Source organism: Ricinus communis, chromosome 8 (genome assembly GCF_019578655.1).
Source record: "Ricinus communis isolate WT05 ecotype wild-type chromosome 8, ASM1957865v1, whole genome shotgun sequence".
In the NCBI taxonomy this organism is placed as follows: Eukaryota; Viridiplantae; Streptophyta; class Magnoliopsida; order Malpighiales; family Euphorbiaceae; genus Ricinus; species Ricinus communis.
The window spans coordinates 10,565,962-10,583,976 of NC_063263.1; the positions used below are offsets into that span (position 1 = coordinate 10,565,962).

The 18,015-nt window shown below is 32.6% G+C and overlaps 3 protein-coding genes across 3 annotated transcripts; 1 reads left to right on the top strand and 2 right to left on the bottom strand.

Annotated features, from left to right (window-relative positions):
• Positions 1-288: 288 nt before the first annotated feature.
• Positions 289-1,389, bottom strand: LOC8282363. The gene is made up of 2 exons (XM_015718328.3): positions 899-1,389; positions 289-558 (listed from the first exon to the last, which is right to left on the bottom strand). Exons 1-2 carry the CDS (start codon positions 1,148-1,150, stop codon positions 373-375), a joined length of 438 nt encoding a protein of 145 aa, XP_015573814.1. The 5' UTR covers positions 1,151-1,389; the 3' UTR covers positions 289-372.
• A 1,045-nt stretch (positions 1,390-2,434) lies between these two features.
• On the top strand, positions 2,435-6,430 carry LOC8282364 (signal recognition particle 54 kDa protein 2). Its single transcript, XM_002517617.4, has 9 exons — positions 2,435-2,942; positions 3,051-3,150; positions 3,330-3,483; positions 3,599-3,749; positions 3,844-3,992; positions 4,355-4,455; positions 4,584-4,741; positions 5,454-5,568; positions 5,687-6,430. The coding sequence occupies exons 1-9, from the start codon at positions 2,712-2,714 to the stop codon at positions 6,019-6,021; spliced, it is 1,494 nt and encodes a 497-aa protein (XP_002517663.1). The 5' UTR covers positions 2,435-2,711; the 3' UTR covers positions 6,022-6,430.
• A 355-nt stretch (positions 6,431-6,785) lies between these two features.
• Positions 6,786-12,949, bottom strand: LOC8282365 (PX domain-containing protein EREX). Its single transcript, XM_002517618.4, has 10 exons — positions 12,468-12,949; positions 11,391-11,501; positions 11,026-11,124; positions 10,798-10,884; positions 10,049-10,157; positions 8,952-9,736; positions 8,100-8,264; positions 7,770-8,012; positions 7,377-7,595; positions 6,786-7,261 (listed from the first exon to the last, which is right to left on the bottom strand). The coding sequence occupies exons 1-10, from the start codon at positions 12,759-12,761 to the stop codon at positions 7,004-7,006; spliced, it is 2,370 nt and encodes a 789-aa protein (XP_002517664.1). The 5' UTR covers positions 12,762-12,949; the 3' UTR covers positions 6,786-7,003.
• Between the last annotated feature and the right edge of the window lie 5,066 nt (positions 12,950-18,015).

Genomic DNA, 18,015 nt, shown 5'->3' on the forward strand with positions numbered 1-18,015 from the left:
ACAGATAGAGCTCCTTCTGCAGAATATCCAAAATCACAAGATATAGATGCTACTTTTGCTGTGAAGTTTTGGTAATTCAAATGATGATATTTATATCTCATTTGATCCGCCCAAGTATTAGTTTATAGCGGTGGATGCATATTCATAGACTCATAGTGGCACTAGAAAAAATTTTTAGCCATCTTCAGCCTTTTATTCCCCCCTGCAAAGGCTAAACATCAACTGGCTCCCTCTTTGAAACCACTTGCCTTCTTGAAGAGCACAATTACAATATTTTTCTTTAGTAGACGCATGGAAACATGGACTATTCACATATATGCAAAATGGGTCATTTACATTTCTTTTACGAATACACAACAGAAATGAGCTCTCTCACTTCAATCGTCGACTTTGCTTAATCAATAGCACAATGGCCAGAAATACAGGAGTTAATACTATAGCAAGAGCCAGTAAGATATTGGGTCTTGTTATCTCAGGGAAAAGAATGCTTCCATACTTTATTATAGCTGCACCTGCAACAGAACCAGCTCCTAATTTCCACAAAAAACTCAAGTCCTCCTGTTCACATTAAAAAAAAATATATTTCAGCAACATTCCTGTAAATATTAAACATACAAAGATGAATTGCAACAGCACATAACCAGGAAAGAAAGAAACTTTTGCATTATCCCTGACTTCCCTGGACCATACAAAATTACTGTTTTATGGGTATTTCTTTAATTCTTTTCCTCAACTATGGCAGCCATTTCTATAGAATTCCCCAAGAAAGTACCTTTCATTAGTAAAATTATCAGAGGAAGAACATCAAGAATTATTTATGATGCTACGTCTACCTAAAAAGAATATGAGAGAGAGAGAGAGAGAGAGAGAGAGAGAGAGAGAAAGAGTATTGAATGACCTGAGAGATAGTTTTGGCATCATTAATGGCGGAATTATTTTCTTCTGGTGGAGAATTAGAGGCATGGATAGGAGGATAAGGTCCTTTTAGCTTTAGGATTGAGTTTGATGATAGATTTTGGGCGTCGAAGATGAATTTTGGAGAACCCATTAGCTTCTTTTTTGTGGGTTTTAATAAAAACTGGTGATTTGATGAGTATGAGTAGCAGAGCTTTGGAGCTCTGTTTGTCATGGCCGCCACCACCACTGCCATTATATCTGACTCAATTTTCTCAATCCTGGCTTCTTAATATATTATTGCCAACATACAATTTCTTTTTTTCTTTTTTTTGAGTAGCCAACATACAACAAGAGAAAGATAATAAAAAAAATTATCCAAACATATAAAATTTTCTTTTAAATGTACTGATTACTGCTTTTTGTTTCTTTTTTTCTTCTTTGAAATAGTTCCTGCTGCTTTTCTAACCTAGGTGAATGAATGGTAGTTTATTTATTTTAATGAAGTTATGGTTCTTAAGTTACACACTTTAATTTGGGATAATTTTTATTATCAAATTAACTATTCAATTGGATTTAAAAAGAAATCTATTAAAATTTTTGTGAACTCGCCAGTCATCACATCCTTGGAAGCTACTGGATGGAAAGTAGCATTTTGTTGTCCCTTTTCTCATCCAGCAAACGGCTTGTAGAATTTTCCAAAAGTTCCTCTTCCTAACAACCTATCATCGCCACTGAAATTGTTGGTTGCAGCTTTTTCAACTCTACCATTAAGAAGGCAAACTCTGTGAAATATTGTTTGCCTCATCATTGCATTGCTTCACTTTTAGTTCATAGAAACTAAAGAACCTCAAGATTGATTATCAAATATGGAATTTTTCATCATCTGTCAGCATATGGGAACAAATATACAAAACCCCATGAGAAATGGAATAAAAAATTTATAATAAATTACATCAACTGAACATTTTAAAATGTCAAAAATAAGACAAGAAAACCTAAGAAAAACAAGATAGAAGATGATATTACTTGAGTTTAATTATTTTTTTTATAATGGATTCACATAATATGTCATTGTCGGTTATTATTTTTAGTATTTAGATTTAGATCAAAAGTCGGTATTTAAATTTAGATGAAAAGTTTTTAATTTTCTTTTTCATTAATACAATAGAGTTTGCAGGTACAATAAAAAAAACAAGGAAAATATGAAAGAGAAATAGCTGAGATAAAGAATATATATATATATATATATATATATATATATATATATATAGGTTTTTGGGATAAAGGGATAAGAAATAAAAAAAAAAAGTCATGATTTCAGCTAATTATTCCTACAACAGGTAGTAAACAAAAAATAAATCATTAAACTATATATTAATTAATCTAATGAAGGGCTCAAATTTACGAATATTTCAATTATTTTTCTAATGTTTTGTACACAGGAATCAGAATTGGAAAATGGACCTCAATATTAAATTAATTTAAGCAAACCAAAGGTACCTGCAATTAGGTTTTCTTTTTTTCCTTTTCTTTTCCAATATGAGAAATTGGCTTTCTGAATACCCAATACACAAATCAAGCCCATATCGTAGTCCAATAAATTCCAACCCATTATCATCATAACACATTACTCAATTTTACATTTTTTCGTTGCCATCAAATTAAATAACTAAGAAAATTACCCCATCCTTGTCAATCATTAATCTTTCATCCATTTCTTGCCCTCATCTGCACAATCCCTAATCCCCAATTTCTTTAATTTGTCTCTGTAAACCCCAATTCTCTTTGAAAGAATTTAATAAAAGAAAGCGAAAATGGTGTTAGCACAATTAGGAGGGAGTATATCCCGTGCCATACAGCAGATGAGCAATGCTACCATAATCGATGAGAAAGCATTGAACGATTGTCTCAATGAGATCACACGCGCTCTTCTTCAGTCTGATGTTCAATTCAAGCTTGTTCGTGATATGCAAACCAATATCAAGAAAATTGTCAATCTTGATGATCTTGCTGCTGGTCATAATAAGCGTAAGATCATACAGCAGGTAATTATTGTTATCTTTTCATGGGTTTGTATTTAATTACTATGAAATTGGAGATTTTGAGAGTAAAGGTCGCACTTTTATGTTCTTTTTGTTTTTGGGTTGTTGCAGGCAATATTTAATGAGCTTTGCAAAATGTTGGATCCTGGGAAACCTTCATTTACTCCAAAGAAAGGGAAAACAAGTGTAGTTATGTTTGTTGGTTTACAAGGTATAGTATATAGATGTGCTCGTTTGGATTATTTAGTGATAATTCATAGTGAATTAAAGGTGACTGCATTTAGTATTAGTTCATGCTGTCATATTTATGTTAGTAATATTAGTTTAAACTAAATTATCTTTATTCTATGTTTTTCTAGTTACCTCCTTTATTTTGTAAAAAATTTTCAGGGTCTGGGAAAACCACAACTTGTACTAAATATGCATATTATCATCAGAAAAAAGGTTGGAAACCAGCTTTAGTTTGTGCTGATACATTCAGGGCTGGTGCTTTTGATCAGCTGAAGCAAAATGCCACTAAAGCTAAAATTCCATTTTATGGAAGGTACTTGTTTTCATCTATTTTCTTTTTCAGATAAGTTGACACAGAAAGGCGATACAACCATAAGATAATTCGTATGTGCTTTTGCGTGTTATAATATGTTTTGGCTTGTGTACAGTTATATGGAATCAGATCCTGTGAAGATTGCTGTGGAAGGAGTGGAAAGATTTAAGAAAGAGAATTGTGATCTTATAATTGTTGATACCAGTGGACGACATAAACAGGAAGCTGCCCTTTTTGAAGAAATGCGCCAAGTGTCTGAAGCAACGGTATTTTCTGTTTTTACTAATCTGCCCATGATCATTTAATCGAAATGAATTTTAGGCATTTTAGGTTCTTACATATTTTTTTTTCTTTTTCCAGAAACCAGATCTTGTTATTTTTGTTATGGATAGCAGTATTGGTCAAGCTGCTTTTGATCAAGCTCAAGCATTTAAGCAAAGTGTCGCAGTTGGAGCTGTTATTGTTACCAAAATGGATGGTCATGCAAAGGGTGGTGGCGCGCTTAGTGCGTAAGTATTAGTATGGTTATTGTACTTGTAATTTTAAGTGGTCTTAAATGCTGTTGTCAAAGTAGTTATTTCAGCTGCTTTGCCTACAGATTGAAATAGAAGAAGCATTCTTTAACCGAAATGATTTACTAACTTCTGAATTTGGTATTTGTAAAGCAGCAATACTTTGTGAAATTCTCCATTTTTGTTTTATTTCTCTCGCGGAGCTGGCGTTTTCTTTTACATGTCTTGCTATGAAATTCATTCTATCTAGTAAAGAACTTCTTAACAATTAATAGCCACCTGTTAAGATTTGTGCCAGTGACTTATCTTGTTTAACTATCATGATAATATAAATTTCTATTTTGTGAAACATTTTTCAGTGTTGCAGCAACAAAGAGTCCTGTTATATTCATTGGAACAGGAGAGCATATGGATGAATTTGAAGTTTTTGATGTCAAACCTTTTGTTAGTCGCCTTTTAGGTGCCAACTTCCCTTCAGTTCTTGCAGTTTTGTTTTCTTGATCTCTTCCAACTCCCAAAGCCCTTTTTTTCTTTTAACTTCTGCTTTATCTTATTGAGATTAATTGGTTAATGATATTTTGCACATAGGCATGGGTGACTGGTCTGGATTTATGGACAAAATTCACGAGGTAGTTCCTATGGATCAACAGCCTGAGCTTCTGCAAAAACTTTCAGAAGGAAACTTTACCTTGAGGATTATGTACGAGCAATTTCAGAATATTCTCAAGATGGGTCCCATTGGCCAGGTTCTTATCTTATCTTTTTAGATTGAACATATTGTGCATTTATCAATGACAACTATACAAATAGGTAATAAGTTGCCTACTGTCTAGGACATCTAGTTTGTAGATGATTTCTTAGCTTTACATGTTTATAGAGAATCAGCTTTGATCTCAAGGGAGTAACTATATGGTGAATAAGCATGGTCAGAAGCACAATTTAAAGTTATGCGATGTTATTGTCTCCTTCTAATTCAAGACATCACCGTGTCATCTTATCATTGATTTCTTGACATTTAAATGGGATAGAAGCATATTCCTAAGTAATATTATTTATCTCCAATGTGGATCACCTAGTGAAGAATATTGTTATGTGCATGCTTCTGTTAGTATTAACTCATGTCATTTGTAAAATGGGCTTGTGATCTATAATATAGCTTTTAATGATTTTACTTCCGTAAAGTTGGTAGAAGGCAGAAATCATAACCTTTGCTTTTGATGGATTACTAATTTTATTGTTGAAAAATTATATGATATTGGACATGATCACAATCAATTTAACTATGATTAATTGGTCTTATTAGCTATAATGCTATATCAAATTGAGATGTTAAAATTTCTTGACTTTGAATTTTATGTGATTAGATTATTAATTGCAATATCTCTCTCTCTCTGTGCCCACTTTCTCCCAATATTTGGGCTGTCTTTAAGTTGAAATTTCCTTGAGCATTTTGTGTAGGTATTTTCGATGCTTCCAGGATTTAGTGCTGAACTAATGCCAAAAGGTCGTGAAAAGGAGAGCCAGGCAAAGATTAAGCGATATATGACCATGATGGATTCGATGACAAATGAAGGTGAGCGACTGCTAATTTCTGTATTCATGTTTAGTATGTTGCCTTTTGGATAAAGGAGATTTGCATTTCTGTTTGTTGAAACTGCCGGTTTGTGATCTCTAGTTTCTCATTCTTGCAGAACTGGATAGCTCTAATCCAAAGCTTATGAACGACTCTCGTATTATGAGGATAGCACGGGGTTCTGGCCGCCAAGTTAGAGAAGTAATGGAGATGTTTGAAGAATACAAACGTCTGGCCAAAATTTGGAGCAAGATGAAGGGACTTAAGATTCCTAAGAAGGGTGAAATGAGTGCCCTGTCCAGAAATATGAATGCACAACACATGAGCAAAGTTCTCCCTCCACAAATGCTGAAGCAGATAGGTGGCATGGGCGGCTTGCAAAATTTGATGAAGCAAATGGGTTCTGCCAAGGACATGATGGGGATGTTTGGAGGTGGGGAAAATAAAGTGTAATTAGAGCTGCACTGGTGAAATGCATTGGATTCCAATTATGAAGCATAGGTTTGGCAGGCAGGAGGAGTTCACAAGCAGATGAAATGTCACTAACTGTTCAGCCAGATAAATTCTTGGTGGTTGATGCAATTGGTTTTTCTTTTCCCCTAGTACAGCAATATTGTTCTTAACGATAGTTGACAGTTTGGCCTGTTTTGTATGTATTGACTTGGAAAAAGAGGAAAAACCACATGAGTGGAATTTGATGTTTCAGGCCATCGAGCATAGATACTTTTGTTAAGTGTTCCAGCAGGATTATACTATTGGGAATTTGCAGAGGTCATCTTCTATACATTGACAGTTCAGTTTGCCTGGCAAGGAAATTGTAAATTTGTTGTCTTATATAAAATGGAAGGAATATGGACCACTAGATTGATTGAAATTCAGCAAGGATGGGAATCAGGCGACAGCCCATACGTTCTTAAAAATAATGCCTGAATGCGAATTAACGCAATGTTATTCTTTGTTACTGAGATTTTCCTTTTCACTCTGTCTTATAGTTTTACCTTGGTCATGGACGCTTTGAGGCCCTACACTCCCACAAACAGGGAACAAAGAACAAAAATGCCTTGCATTTTCATCTGCTGACAAGATATTCTATTTACTGTGTCAAGTTAAATGCCCAAGTCTTCATATTCTACTGACATTCTGTTCCTGTTCGATGCTTAACCCTCAGTTGGAAAAATGAAAGTTATGAAAGCAGACAAGAAGGGAGGATGACGAGATGATGAAATTTAATGATTTAGATTTATCCCATGAATAATATACATGTCCGTTTTCTAGAGCCCTGTGTACATTTATATTTAAACTAAATTATTCAGACTACGATTACATGATGCATGCTGGCAACCTCTACAGCAAATACACTGATATACCGAGTATGTAACTGTAATTTGAATATACATAATAAACATGGACGGGTTCCACTTCCTCGCATTACATCTCACCTTTCCAAGAATTTGCTCAAAACCGTTTTTCTGAAAGGAGTTTCCTCTTCCTCGTCTTCTTTATCTGACTTCACATGTGTATTTAGAGCACAACGAATTACTGAATTGATTTGCATCCTCAGCCTTGCATTATCGACAAAAACTTCTGTCAGCAACTTCCTCAACTCATCATCACTTTTATCACTGCCAATCATGTTGAATGTTTCATCCAATCCCGCCACAGAATTTTCTACATCTTGTGCCAGGAGCTGTGCCTGTTCAAATTTATGAAATGAATGTGAGAAACGATTGTTTCGAAAGATATCATTATGAGAAAAATAGATTCCAGGTGCCAAAGCTTTCATTTTGAAAGTAATGATTGGAATTTACCTCCGCAAGAAGAAGACCGATTCTATTGTCAGATGTTGTCAAGAGGTCTATGGCATCGGATGGCGATGAAGTGTCCACAATCAATCTATCTTCCTCTTCAATGAGGAAATTAACACTACACTCTTGAAGCCTATTGCGGAGAATTTCACACTCATGCAACAACTTCGTATTGGCAGTAGTTACAGTCTGTGTTCTTTGCTTTTCCTTTTGAAGAACTCTCTGTAAATAGACATGCAACAAAATGAAGTTGATGGTTTGTTTTTTCCCGAATAAAATTTGATTCCAATAAAACAATGAGCACAAGAATCTCGATAGATGATGTAATTGCCCACAAAACACCTCTTTAACTAAAGGGGCAAAAAGAAAAGGTAGATAGATCGAAAGATAAATTACCTCTACTTCTAACTTTTCTTTCATCAAGCGGCTAAGCTCTTGTTTCAGATCTGACTGAGAAGTACGAAGAGATTTCACCTCCTTAACGAGAAGCTTTACATCTGCTTTTGACTTTAACTCCAGCTCCTCGTGATGCTTATGCAAGTTTTCGAGATCTTCTCTTGCAACATCCAACTGCTGCAACAACATTTCATTCTCCTGAGTGATTGAAGCTTTTGCAGACTCAACATGTGCCCTTTCATCCTGTAATATTCTCACACATTATTCACTATACAACTCACAGGCAATAGAACAGAATATAGTAAATAGAAGGCTTAGTTTAGAAAATACCTGTTCAGATTTCAATTTCAACTCCATCTCTAAACACTGCTTACGTAGTTCTTCCACATCCCACTGCATTTGTGTGAATCTTTCCCTTTCAAGTAAAACAGCTTGCTGCATGTTTTCTTTACAGCTATTCCTAGTAGTCTCAAGATCCACTTCCAAATCTTTAACCTACAAAAGAATCCTCTAGATTAGTTGCAAACATGGTATTGAAATTGGAAACTATAATCTCTTTCCTTACCATTCTAACAATCACAGTCAGTGCAGAAACCATTATGAACACTATACCTAAGGCTTACTTGAGAACCATACCTCCAGCACAGAGTAATAAAGTCAACTCTTAAACTTCAAACCAAATCTGCCTCCTACTAATTAATTTGAATCTTCTTTGAGGACTCCTAACATACTAACTTCAAGCCAAATCAAAGATCTAGTTTAGGGTTTAGATAAATCCAGTCTTTACATAGCATAAACACAAGTCAAATCTAATCAATTGAATCCTAGTAAACTAAATACAGAAAGTGTAAAAGCTCAGAAAGAGAAATTAAGCTTAATAAAAATGCCAAGTGATGAAATACAATTAGACTTAGAGCAAAGATAATGACATGAGTCATCATGCAGTAGATACACAAGAAGACAAAATGACTGAAAGAATCAAACAGCTATTTTCAAGATATATTTGACAAAAAAAAAAAGGACAAATAGATCAATGTGCGAGATTTTGTTTTTAAATTAATCACTTCTATAGTATCTAGGAAACCAGTAAGAAAGAATTTATTTCGATGTCCAAATAAATTTTATTTAATGCCAACCAAAACAAAGTTACATATGAAAGGTCGGAAATGTGGTCAAGCATACCTTGGTTGCCAGGAATTGTCTTACAGCAACTTCTTGATTTAATCTGGCAATAAGATCCTCCATGTCTGTTTTTGCTGTAACAAGTCTCTGCTGGACAGTATTAAGAACCCTATTCAACTTGTGGCGCTCTTCTGATGGAAAGACAACTAGTAAATCTCTTGGGAACTGTAAATTTGAGTTTACAAGAGCATCAATTACTTTAGAAGTTTCAGAACCTTCTGGAAGGTCTAGGGAGTCATCACCAAACAAATTGCCGACCCCCAAATTTGATATTTCACTAGCTTTTATAGAACTTAAGTCACTCCCAGTACTATCTGTTGATACTCTGCGGATATGACCATCCAGTCTCTGATACTCAACTCGAGGTAAAGGTTCGTCAGCATCCCCAAGAAAAGATTTGCCTCCAGATCTACTTTCAGAAAGTTTATCTCCACTAACAATATTTTTCTCTCTTCCAGAATGCATTTTCCGCCAGGAAAATCTTTCCAGGTTATCCAGAATAGATTTTCGGTTCAATATGCCATATGTAACAGTCGTTTCCACTGTATCAATTATATTTTGTTCAGAAGTGGAAGTCTCCAATCCCAAATCAACACTGTTGTCTCTTGCATGCCTTAGTGTTCCATGTTCTGATATTGCAGGAGAATCGTTATCATGATCTGATGTGACTGATAAACCACCAGCCAGCAAAGAAACATCTGAGCTGGTATGGAAAAGAGCTGATGGAATTATGTCACCAGCAGAAGAATTTGCACCTAAACTTTGCTGATTCGCATCATCAAAATCTGGAGAGGATACAAGTTACATCTTAATTAGAAAAGCTTTATCATTTGAGCACTTGGTGTATAACTTTTAAATGTCCCTTGGACTCAGGCGGTAGATGTTCTGGGTCGAAGAACCTACTTTCTAATATTTTCACAGTTTTCCAACTATTGCAGTGTAAAAATGCTATACACATGTCCAAGTCCCTGATACATGGATGCTTTATGTAAAGTCAAGAATTTAAAAAACCATTAAGTCATTAACATATGACAAATTCCATTCAGGTTTCAGCAAGAAACCCAACATTATATCAAGATGTATCAATGAACACTCACATGACCTTGCAGCAGCTTCTAGTTCAAGAAATGTTCCAACAGGAGCACTTCTTGATACATCAATATCTGATAATAGCTTTTCCATCCAATCCTCCAAAGAACATCTCCGCTGCAAGATACTAATCATTTTAAGAATATCATTATCATAATAGGAAACAATTTTTTGTTAGTATCTGAAGAGAATCAGATAAAAGAAAGAATAAATTATGTAAGTTGCCATTTCTCTTATGCTATAAATAATTGACTGAAGAAAAGCAAATGAATGCTCATAGTATAAATCAAATTGAGTATTACACACATCATCACCAAAAAGATGCAAATTAACAAAAGATGGGGAAGGAATAGAAGCTGTTCCACATATCCTGTCAGGCTGCGCAAGGCCTTGGAACTAGCTAAAAGCATGGATTCTCTATGTAATTTAGTACTACTGATGGAGACGAGAGTACGAACATGCAAGTCTCCATCTTTGTATCGGTGGGTAATCTGTCTGTTCTTTCTTACTCTGGTGGTTGGAGTGGGAGCCGGAGGAAATACAAAAGTAGAGCAAAAGAGAGATATTCAGGGACCCACCCGCATATTCTCTTCATATAGACAGAGAAAATAATTTTCTATTCCGAACACACATTAAAATAATGCAAATATAGTCCATTGTTATTTTAAAAACCATTGATTCTGCTGGTTTTAAGATTCTATAACTGGAAATAGACATATGATAACAGTGAAATGAAAGGGAAAAGAAAGCTATCCACCTCTTCTAGTATCACCCTACTTTTCCTTCTCAAAATCCTCTTTGGCGGAGCTGGAGGCAGAGTTTTCTCAGGAAATACTTTTTTAAGCTGCAAGACATAGTAAAAATGAGAATTTATTGAAATCTCAATAACCAAATGAGATGAAAAATGATTCACATTCAACAAATGCACCATCTCAAAAGCAAATCAAAACTCTAACAATGCAAGTACACTGCACATCTCACTCACTTCAGAAAGTAAATTCAAGAATTCACTATATCTTCGTAACAGTCCTCGATTCGTGGTGATCCCTTCTGGTGACTGTATACCAACTTGGACTCTGTAAAACTGTGGTGTCCGTAAAGAATGTTAAACCAGAAAATTGTAAAATCATAATAAATAACTTCAAGGAAAAAAACAGATAAACTACATGATGTAGTGTTACTAACTACAAATTAACTTTTATTGTCTAATCAACCAAACAGCCAAAGTCATCCCCTAATATACTATATTCAATACCTGTGAGAAAGACCAGAAAGCAATCTTACAGCTTCCAACAAGAAAACTTGTCTAATTTGAGAACAAACAAAGTAAATCTGAGAAGAAAAGCATACCACCACAGGATCTGAAGCTCTCGACTTTGATAGAAGAGTCCATGAAGGAAGCGTGACACAGTAACTCCATCCTGTATGAGAGTCATGAGGCCAAATAGAGTCCCGTCCGTCCTACATTTAGTACTAGGATATATTATGAAATATGGCCAATTGAATGCAAGCTCAAAGTGCATAAATATTTGTGTTACAGCTGAAAATGTGTATTTTTACATCATTATACAAGTGAGAATTTCTTTGGTGGACATCTATAAGCTACACCAGAATTTCTGCTATCCCTAAACCACCCATTGGATCACTGGAAGCTCAAGGATAACAACTGAGAATAATATATTAGAGCAGTTCTGGCATTAAGTTCCAAGCACATAACTGCAGTTCATTATGAATCTAAAATTCATGTTATCACCCAAGAAGTTTATACTACTTGTGCTCTTCTATGCAGCTCTAATTACCATTCCATTTGCTGCAAGTTTCATGGACATCCTTCAAAAAGAAACTCTGATTTTCTGCAATTTGTTCTATGAGACCCAAATTACCATCCTTAAACCGTTTACTTATCAAGACCAAGAATATTCACATGTAAAGTTCCCAAAATCACGAAAGCAACCATCACAACCAATTTAGTTTCTAATTGAGCAAATTTTATGCATTTTTGAGAACAAAGATTTTTTTTTTCTCCGTTTCTGAATTTTGTAACAAAAAAGGACATGAAAATGAGATACATTGCAATGAATTTTTCTAGTACAATGAGGCAGCTAGCTAGCACAAGGGAAGCTATATATATGCGGGCAACCTAAAAAGCATAGTTTGGAAGATCAAAATTCACAGTCTCACCTCTATTTCATAAAATTGTCACCTTTGCAACAAATGCTACAAAATTTAAGCTCCAACTATTCCCTTAATTTTTTATTTTTCCAAAAAAAAAAAAAACATAATCAATTAAAAAATTCAACTCAATCAACAATCAACTCCAAAAAGAAAAGACAACAAAACCTAAACATTACATATCAACAACGGTAACAATCAAGTTATTACACACCCATATGCGAAAAGCTCTAAAAGATGTAAATTGGGACATACCCATTTACGAGGAGGGAGACTCCAGTCCATCCCCAAAGGCAAAGGCGATGTGCCATCATGACGGTGCCTTGGTGGGCTGTTAGGCTTCTTATGCTTAGGCATCGCGGATTTAACATCGATTTTATTATCATTATTATTATCCCCATAATAACTAGTGGTAGTACCATGGTAGACTTTATCATCAGAAAAGTCTGATGATGAAGATGAACGGCGGAGAAAATGACGATGTTGAAAAATCGGATCAGAGAAATCAGCGAAGTCGAATAGAGAAAGGTCGTGAGCATACAGATTCATTTTTATTATGTGCTTTCTGTTTGGTAATAACAAACCGATATTTCTATTTCAATCTAAACACTTTCTCTTCACACCTAATTCTAACAGGATTTTGATCTCTCTCTGTCCTTTTTTTTTCACTTGTCAGTTGTCAGTTTCAGTGATCGATTGTAAATCTGTAATTAAAAACTTAACTGCAGGGCCTTAATTCAAAGTTCAAGACTTTTGACTGCGGCGTGTTTGTTGCATTCATCAGCAAAGCATATATCTGTCCATCGCCTAAATACCCACCAGCGCCACCATGTCCAGCCCAACTCCAACAAGAAGTCTTCAAAACGACATGGTTTCACATAAGTACATTTTTTATTCACCCATAAAAAATGGCTGATATTTAGGTTACCATAAATAGTTGGTATGAAGACACATGTATAGTATTAGAAAATATACAATTCGACTGGTTAATCATATCAGAATTTTAAATTTAGATTGGTGGACCCTAAATGGTTTGTATCAAGCATAATTTTAATACAGCTCTGTTAAATTTATTATAAATCAGGATTTTAAATTGTAACGTAAATATATTTGTTAAGCATCTTACATAATACAATTTTTATAACCTGTTTAATATTATGCAAATTATAACTTATCTTAATATTTTCAGTTATAAAATTATGATTAAATATATAATTAGCATATAAATTATGTTTATTTGTTGCATTTATATGTCTAAATAATATATATTGAATCATTCCATTTGAACATTAACAAGTTAACCATAGTCAGTAACCAAAGTTGAGTTGTTGTTCAAACAAGCTATCCGGTCGTTTTGAGTAATTCACTGCTCCTGATAAGTCTAACAAGCCTATATATATATTCAGAAATTGTCTAAAATATTGACCATAGAAATGGAATCTTATGTTAGAAATGGAAGCAAATCCATGCACCTACTGCATAATGCATTCAAAGTTTGCTTTGTACTTTTTAGGCTTTGTGGGTACGTAGCCTGCATAATTCTGAAAAAAAAAAAAAAAATTTACAGCTCAAGCGATGCTGATGGTAGAAGATTGGATGTACAGGAACATTCCGAAGAAAAGATTTGGTTTTACAATTGCTAAGGCTAATCACAGAATAATCAACTTAGCTATATATTCACCAGAAACATGGATAATAATTAAGAGTAGCCCCAAATAAACTAATGGAGCTTAAGATTAAACATTGGCCGGGCATTTCTCCATTGCATAGCAAGAGTCTCTTGTTTTTTTATTTATTCGTGGTTAACAATACTACAAGAATACTCATCTTTTTATATTCATCGTAAATACAAAAACTCACTACTTAATGAAAAAAAAAGAACTCGAACATGAGATTTTTCACTCTCAAATGAATTATAATTTAAATGTAACGAGAGAGACTCTTTTTAAAGTAACTGCTCTCTTTCACTTTCTTCTTTTAACATGACTTCCCTTTTCCTAATCCAAGTTGCGCCTAATGCTCGCACTGGCAGAAATAAATCTTTCATTTTCAATATTCTCAGTGCATTACAACTATCTTTATTTGTTTTTTCTAAGAAAATGGTAATGCATATTAAGAATAATTAGATTTAGTCTCTCACAACAGCAACCCTTCAATACAAACAATGTAAAGTTTTTTTTTTTTTTTTTTTTAATTTATCTGGCTACAGAATAAACCACCCCAATTATAATCATAATAAAACAAATTAAAAAACATAAATTAATTATCTTGAGAATTATTACCTGCTATTTAATTTCTTTTTTTTTTTCTTTTTTAAGATGAACTTGAAGTATAAAATAATTGACTACAGGAACTGTAATATTTTCTTTTTTCATTGGTAAACTAGAAAGTTATTGCTCTTTACTATGCCTGTTTCTTCTCTGTCTTGCTCATAAATATATTCTAAGAACTAGAATTGTATTTTTTATTTATTTAAAAGTATAATGCATATATTTGACTAATTATAATTCTTTCATATAATAAAAATTTAACAGATGGCATAATCGATAATATCAGAATCAAATTTAATATTTTAAATTTTTTTTATATTTTAAATTAATATATTAAGTACACTTTTATTATTAATTTATAATGTAGTTAATATATTAATTAATAACATTAAAAAACAGAGAATAATTCTAAATATGTAAGAATTCTATTAGAAAAACCCTGAAATATTGAATTGATATAAATTTATCAATTATGACATTTATTACTTGTTTGAATAAAAAAAATACAATTTTAATTTTTCTAAATTAAAAAATATAACAATCAAAGTAATAACAAACAAGAACATTAATGAATGAATATAAAAATTACCCATCACAATTGTATGTATGTGTCAAAATTGTTAGCACATGTCAGAATTCTTTTAAATTTTAATTCTAATATATTTAATTATTTATTTCTTCCATGATTTTAAGCAAACATTACTACACAAGGACGACTGGGCTGCCATGCAGGTGCATAAAAATTAACCAATTCATGCATATATATATTTATATTACCATTCCTGTGATGGGAGGGATTAGTGGTCACATGCAACCATGTGAGGGGATGGGTTCTTTTTATACTCTTTCAGATTCTTTTTTTTCTCTAAACATTATTATTTTCACTCGAGACGCATTTTTATTGCTGGAAATTAAGTTTTTATTTTATATTGTTTTGGTGTATACACATTTTCAAGCAAAAGTTCAATTTTATGTGCACTTCGATTAGCTTAAAATGAGTTTTTAAATTCACTCACATTGGTTTTATATATATATATATATATATATATATATATAATTAAGAAAAGTAGATATTCTTTAATTATTTCTGATATATTATGTTTAACAATTAAATAAATACCACTTTTTTATTACCCTATACGTTATTCATTCTCAATTAGATGTATAAAGAAAAAATGGAGAAAAAAAAATGATAAAAAGACAGCATCATTTGTTTGCATGTATGTATATGTATGTAGGTACCCTACTGGGCAGTAACAACAACTCATAAAGCATGTTCTTTCGATATTGTCCACGTACTTATGAAATTAAACCCTACAAACCTTACCTTGCGTTTAACCCTTTCTTCAATTTACTATCTCTTATCATCAATCTATTTTGATGTTGATGATATAACCTACAGTGGTCCTTCCCTTATTTTACAGACAAAGAAAAACAGTCCTCTCTCTCTCTCTCTCTCTCTAGGTTCTTCATTTTCAAGGCTCATGTTTTTTGTTCTATAAGAGAGAGAGAGCTAGTAATCAATAAATGAGAGAAAATAAAAATGAGAAAAGTCCTGTCATGCTTTTCCACAGCTTTCTTGAACTTCTTCTTCTTCTTCTTCTTCTTCTTAGATTTCTTTCTCATTGCCTATATCTTTCTTGATGTGGCACAGAATAAGTTCAAGAAAGCTGTGGGAGAACATGGCAAATTCAGGACTTTGATTATGGGTTCATCTCTCTCTTACCCACTTATTATTTCTTAATAATAAAAAAAACATATTACATATATTTGCAGTTCTCTAGCTTTATATATATGACTCTGTGTGTATGTCTATCTATCTATATATATTTACATATCGATGTTGTTTTTCTGTTGATTTCTCTTTCAATTCCAGGCACATTGTCCACTTTTTGGTGCTGTTCTCTTAACTCTGTCCCTATGACATTTAAGGTAAAGTAAATTTTCAGTTTTGTGGAGACACTGTTGGTGATACTTAACTTTCCATTTCCTATAACAGATATTTAAGATTCCATTTTCATTGCATTTCTTCTACTGATTAGATGATATATATATATAAATATATATATATATATATATATATATATATATTTTAATGTAACCTCTTTATGAATGTATACCATTTACAATTCCTCAATTTTTCATTCTGAATTAATTTTCTTTTTCTTTCCTTTGCGCCTCTTAATTAAAAACCTGTTCTGCACTCTACATTAATTGTTAAACTTCACTTTTAGCTCATGAACAAATGACAGACCTTTTCTCCTTTTATTTCTCTTCCAAACAAACTGAATCTATGAAGGTTATCATATGATAAGAGCATATACTTCATAATGATAGATAACAAATTTATTCTTCTAGCTAGCTAGCTAGTGTGTGTGTAAGAAAAATAATAATAATAATAACATTAACAAAAAAAAGAGAGAAGAAGAAATGAATGAAAGTTCTAGTTGATGTGCAAATTGAGGAGATATTTTTCCTGTACAAAAAACTGACAATGGAAAGAGATTGTATAACAGACTGTTTGTATTGCATGTGTTGCAGGGGAAGATTCCTTTACCCTTTTTTCCTCATTCCCCATCACCAATAATATTAATACCTCTCTGTTGCTTTCTTTTATCTCTTTGTCTTTGCCTTTGTCACTTTTCTCTTTTCACATTTTAATGCAATACAGACATAAACCCTCAGTAATAAAATTTCCCTTCTGCAAAGAAGGATAATATTTGTCTGCACATTATGATTTTCAGATTTTCTGTAACTCCTTTTTCTGTGATCCCATATTGGTTGGTCTGAAAAGCTACTTTCAACACCCTTTTTTCTTTTTGGCTGCTCAATGTTACATTTTTCATATTTATTTATATTTATTAGTGTGGAGCTCAAAACTTAGATCAAGATTTCAATATTTTTTTAACTGCAATAGATTCTAATAATTGTTATTATTATTATTTTGACATGGAAATTGTTTTAGTCAAATTGAAAAACTATATATGTTAGAATTGAAAGTCACTTGTTATTTAAATTAATCATATTTAATAGGATATAAGGACATCTTAATTACACAAAAATTGTTAAACAAAATTTTCCTTATTTTCTGCCGAATAATTAACTTTTAAGTGCATTATTTGTGGAATGTTGTAGGATTGTTATTATTAATTTAATTATAAATAATCATGTAAAATAGATTAATATGAGAGTTTTATAAATATCTAATAGTTAGAATTATTTATCATATTTTTAGATGTCTTTCTTAGTAGAACTAATATAATAAATATAAGAATTATGTGACAAATACCTATTAATTGACTTGTTTATATAAAACTAATATTAAAAGATATAATGAATATTTTATTTTTAAAATTGAAAAATATTGTACAAGTAAAAACCCACTTATTAGTCAATACAATATTAAAATGTAAATTAAATGGTATTTTCTAAATTTGTAGTTATTATTTAAGTCGAAAATAACTTGTCACATATTATCTCTATATCTATGTATCAATATAATTGATATGTATGAGAATCACTACGTATGCCTT

Bases quoted from the DNA above. Each gene is read 5' to 3' on its own strand.
- LOC8282365 (XM_002517618.4), bottom strand. From the start codon at position 12,761: ATGAATCTGTATGCTCACGACCTTTCTCTATTCGACTTCGCTGATTTC. The intron at 10,158-10,797 runs GTGGATAGCTTT...AGTATCTTGCAG, and splicing joins GTAGGGTGATACTAGAAGAG to CGGAGATGTTCTTTGGAGGA. The intron at 7,262-7,376 runs GTAAATTCCAAT...AAATTTGAACAG, and splicing joins TCGGTCTTCTTCTTGCGGAG to GCACAGCTCCTGGCACAAGA.
- LOC8282364 (XM_002517617.4), top strand. From the start codon at position 2,712: ATGGTGTTAGCACAATTAGGAGGGAGTATATCCCGTGCCATACAGCAG. The intron at 3,750-3,843 runs GTATTTTCTGTT...TTCTTTTTCCAG, and splicing joins GCCAAGTGTCTGAAGCAACG to AAACCAGATCTTGTTATTTT. The intron at 3,993-4,354 runs GTAAGTATTAGT...AACATTTTTCAG, and splicing joins GGTGGTGGCGCGCTTAGTGC to TGTTGCAGCAACAAAGAGTC.
- LOC8282363 (XM_015718328.3), bottom strand. From the start codon at position 1,150: ATGGCAGTGGTGGTGGCGGCCATGACAAACAGAGCTCCAAAGCTCTGC. The intron at 559-898 runs GTCATTCAATAC...TAATGTGAACAG, and splicing joins ATGCCAAAACTATCTCTCAG to GAGGACTTGAGTTTTTTGTG.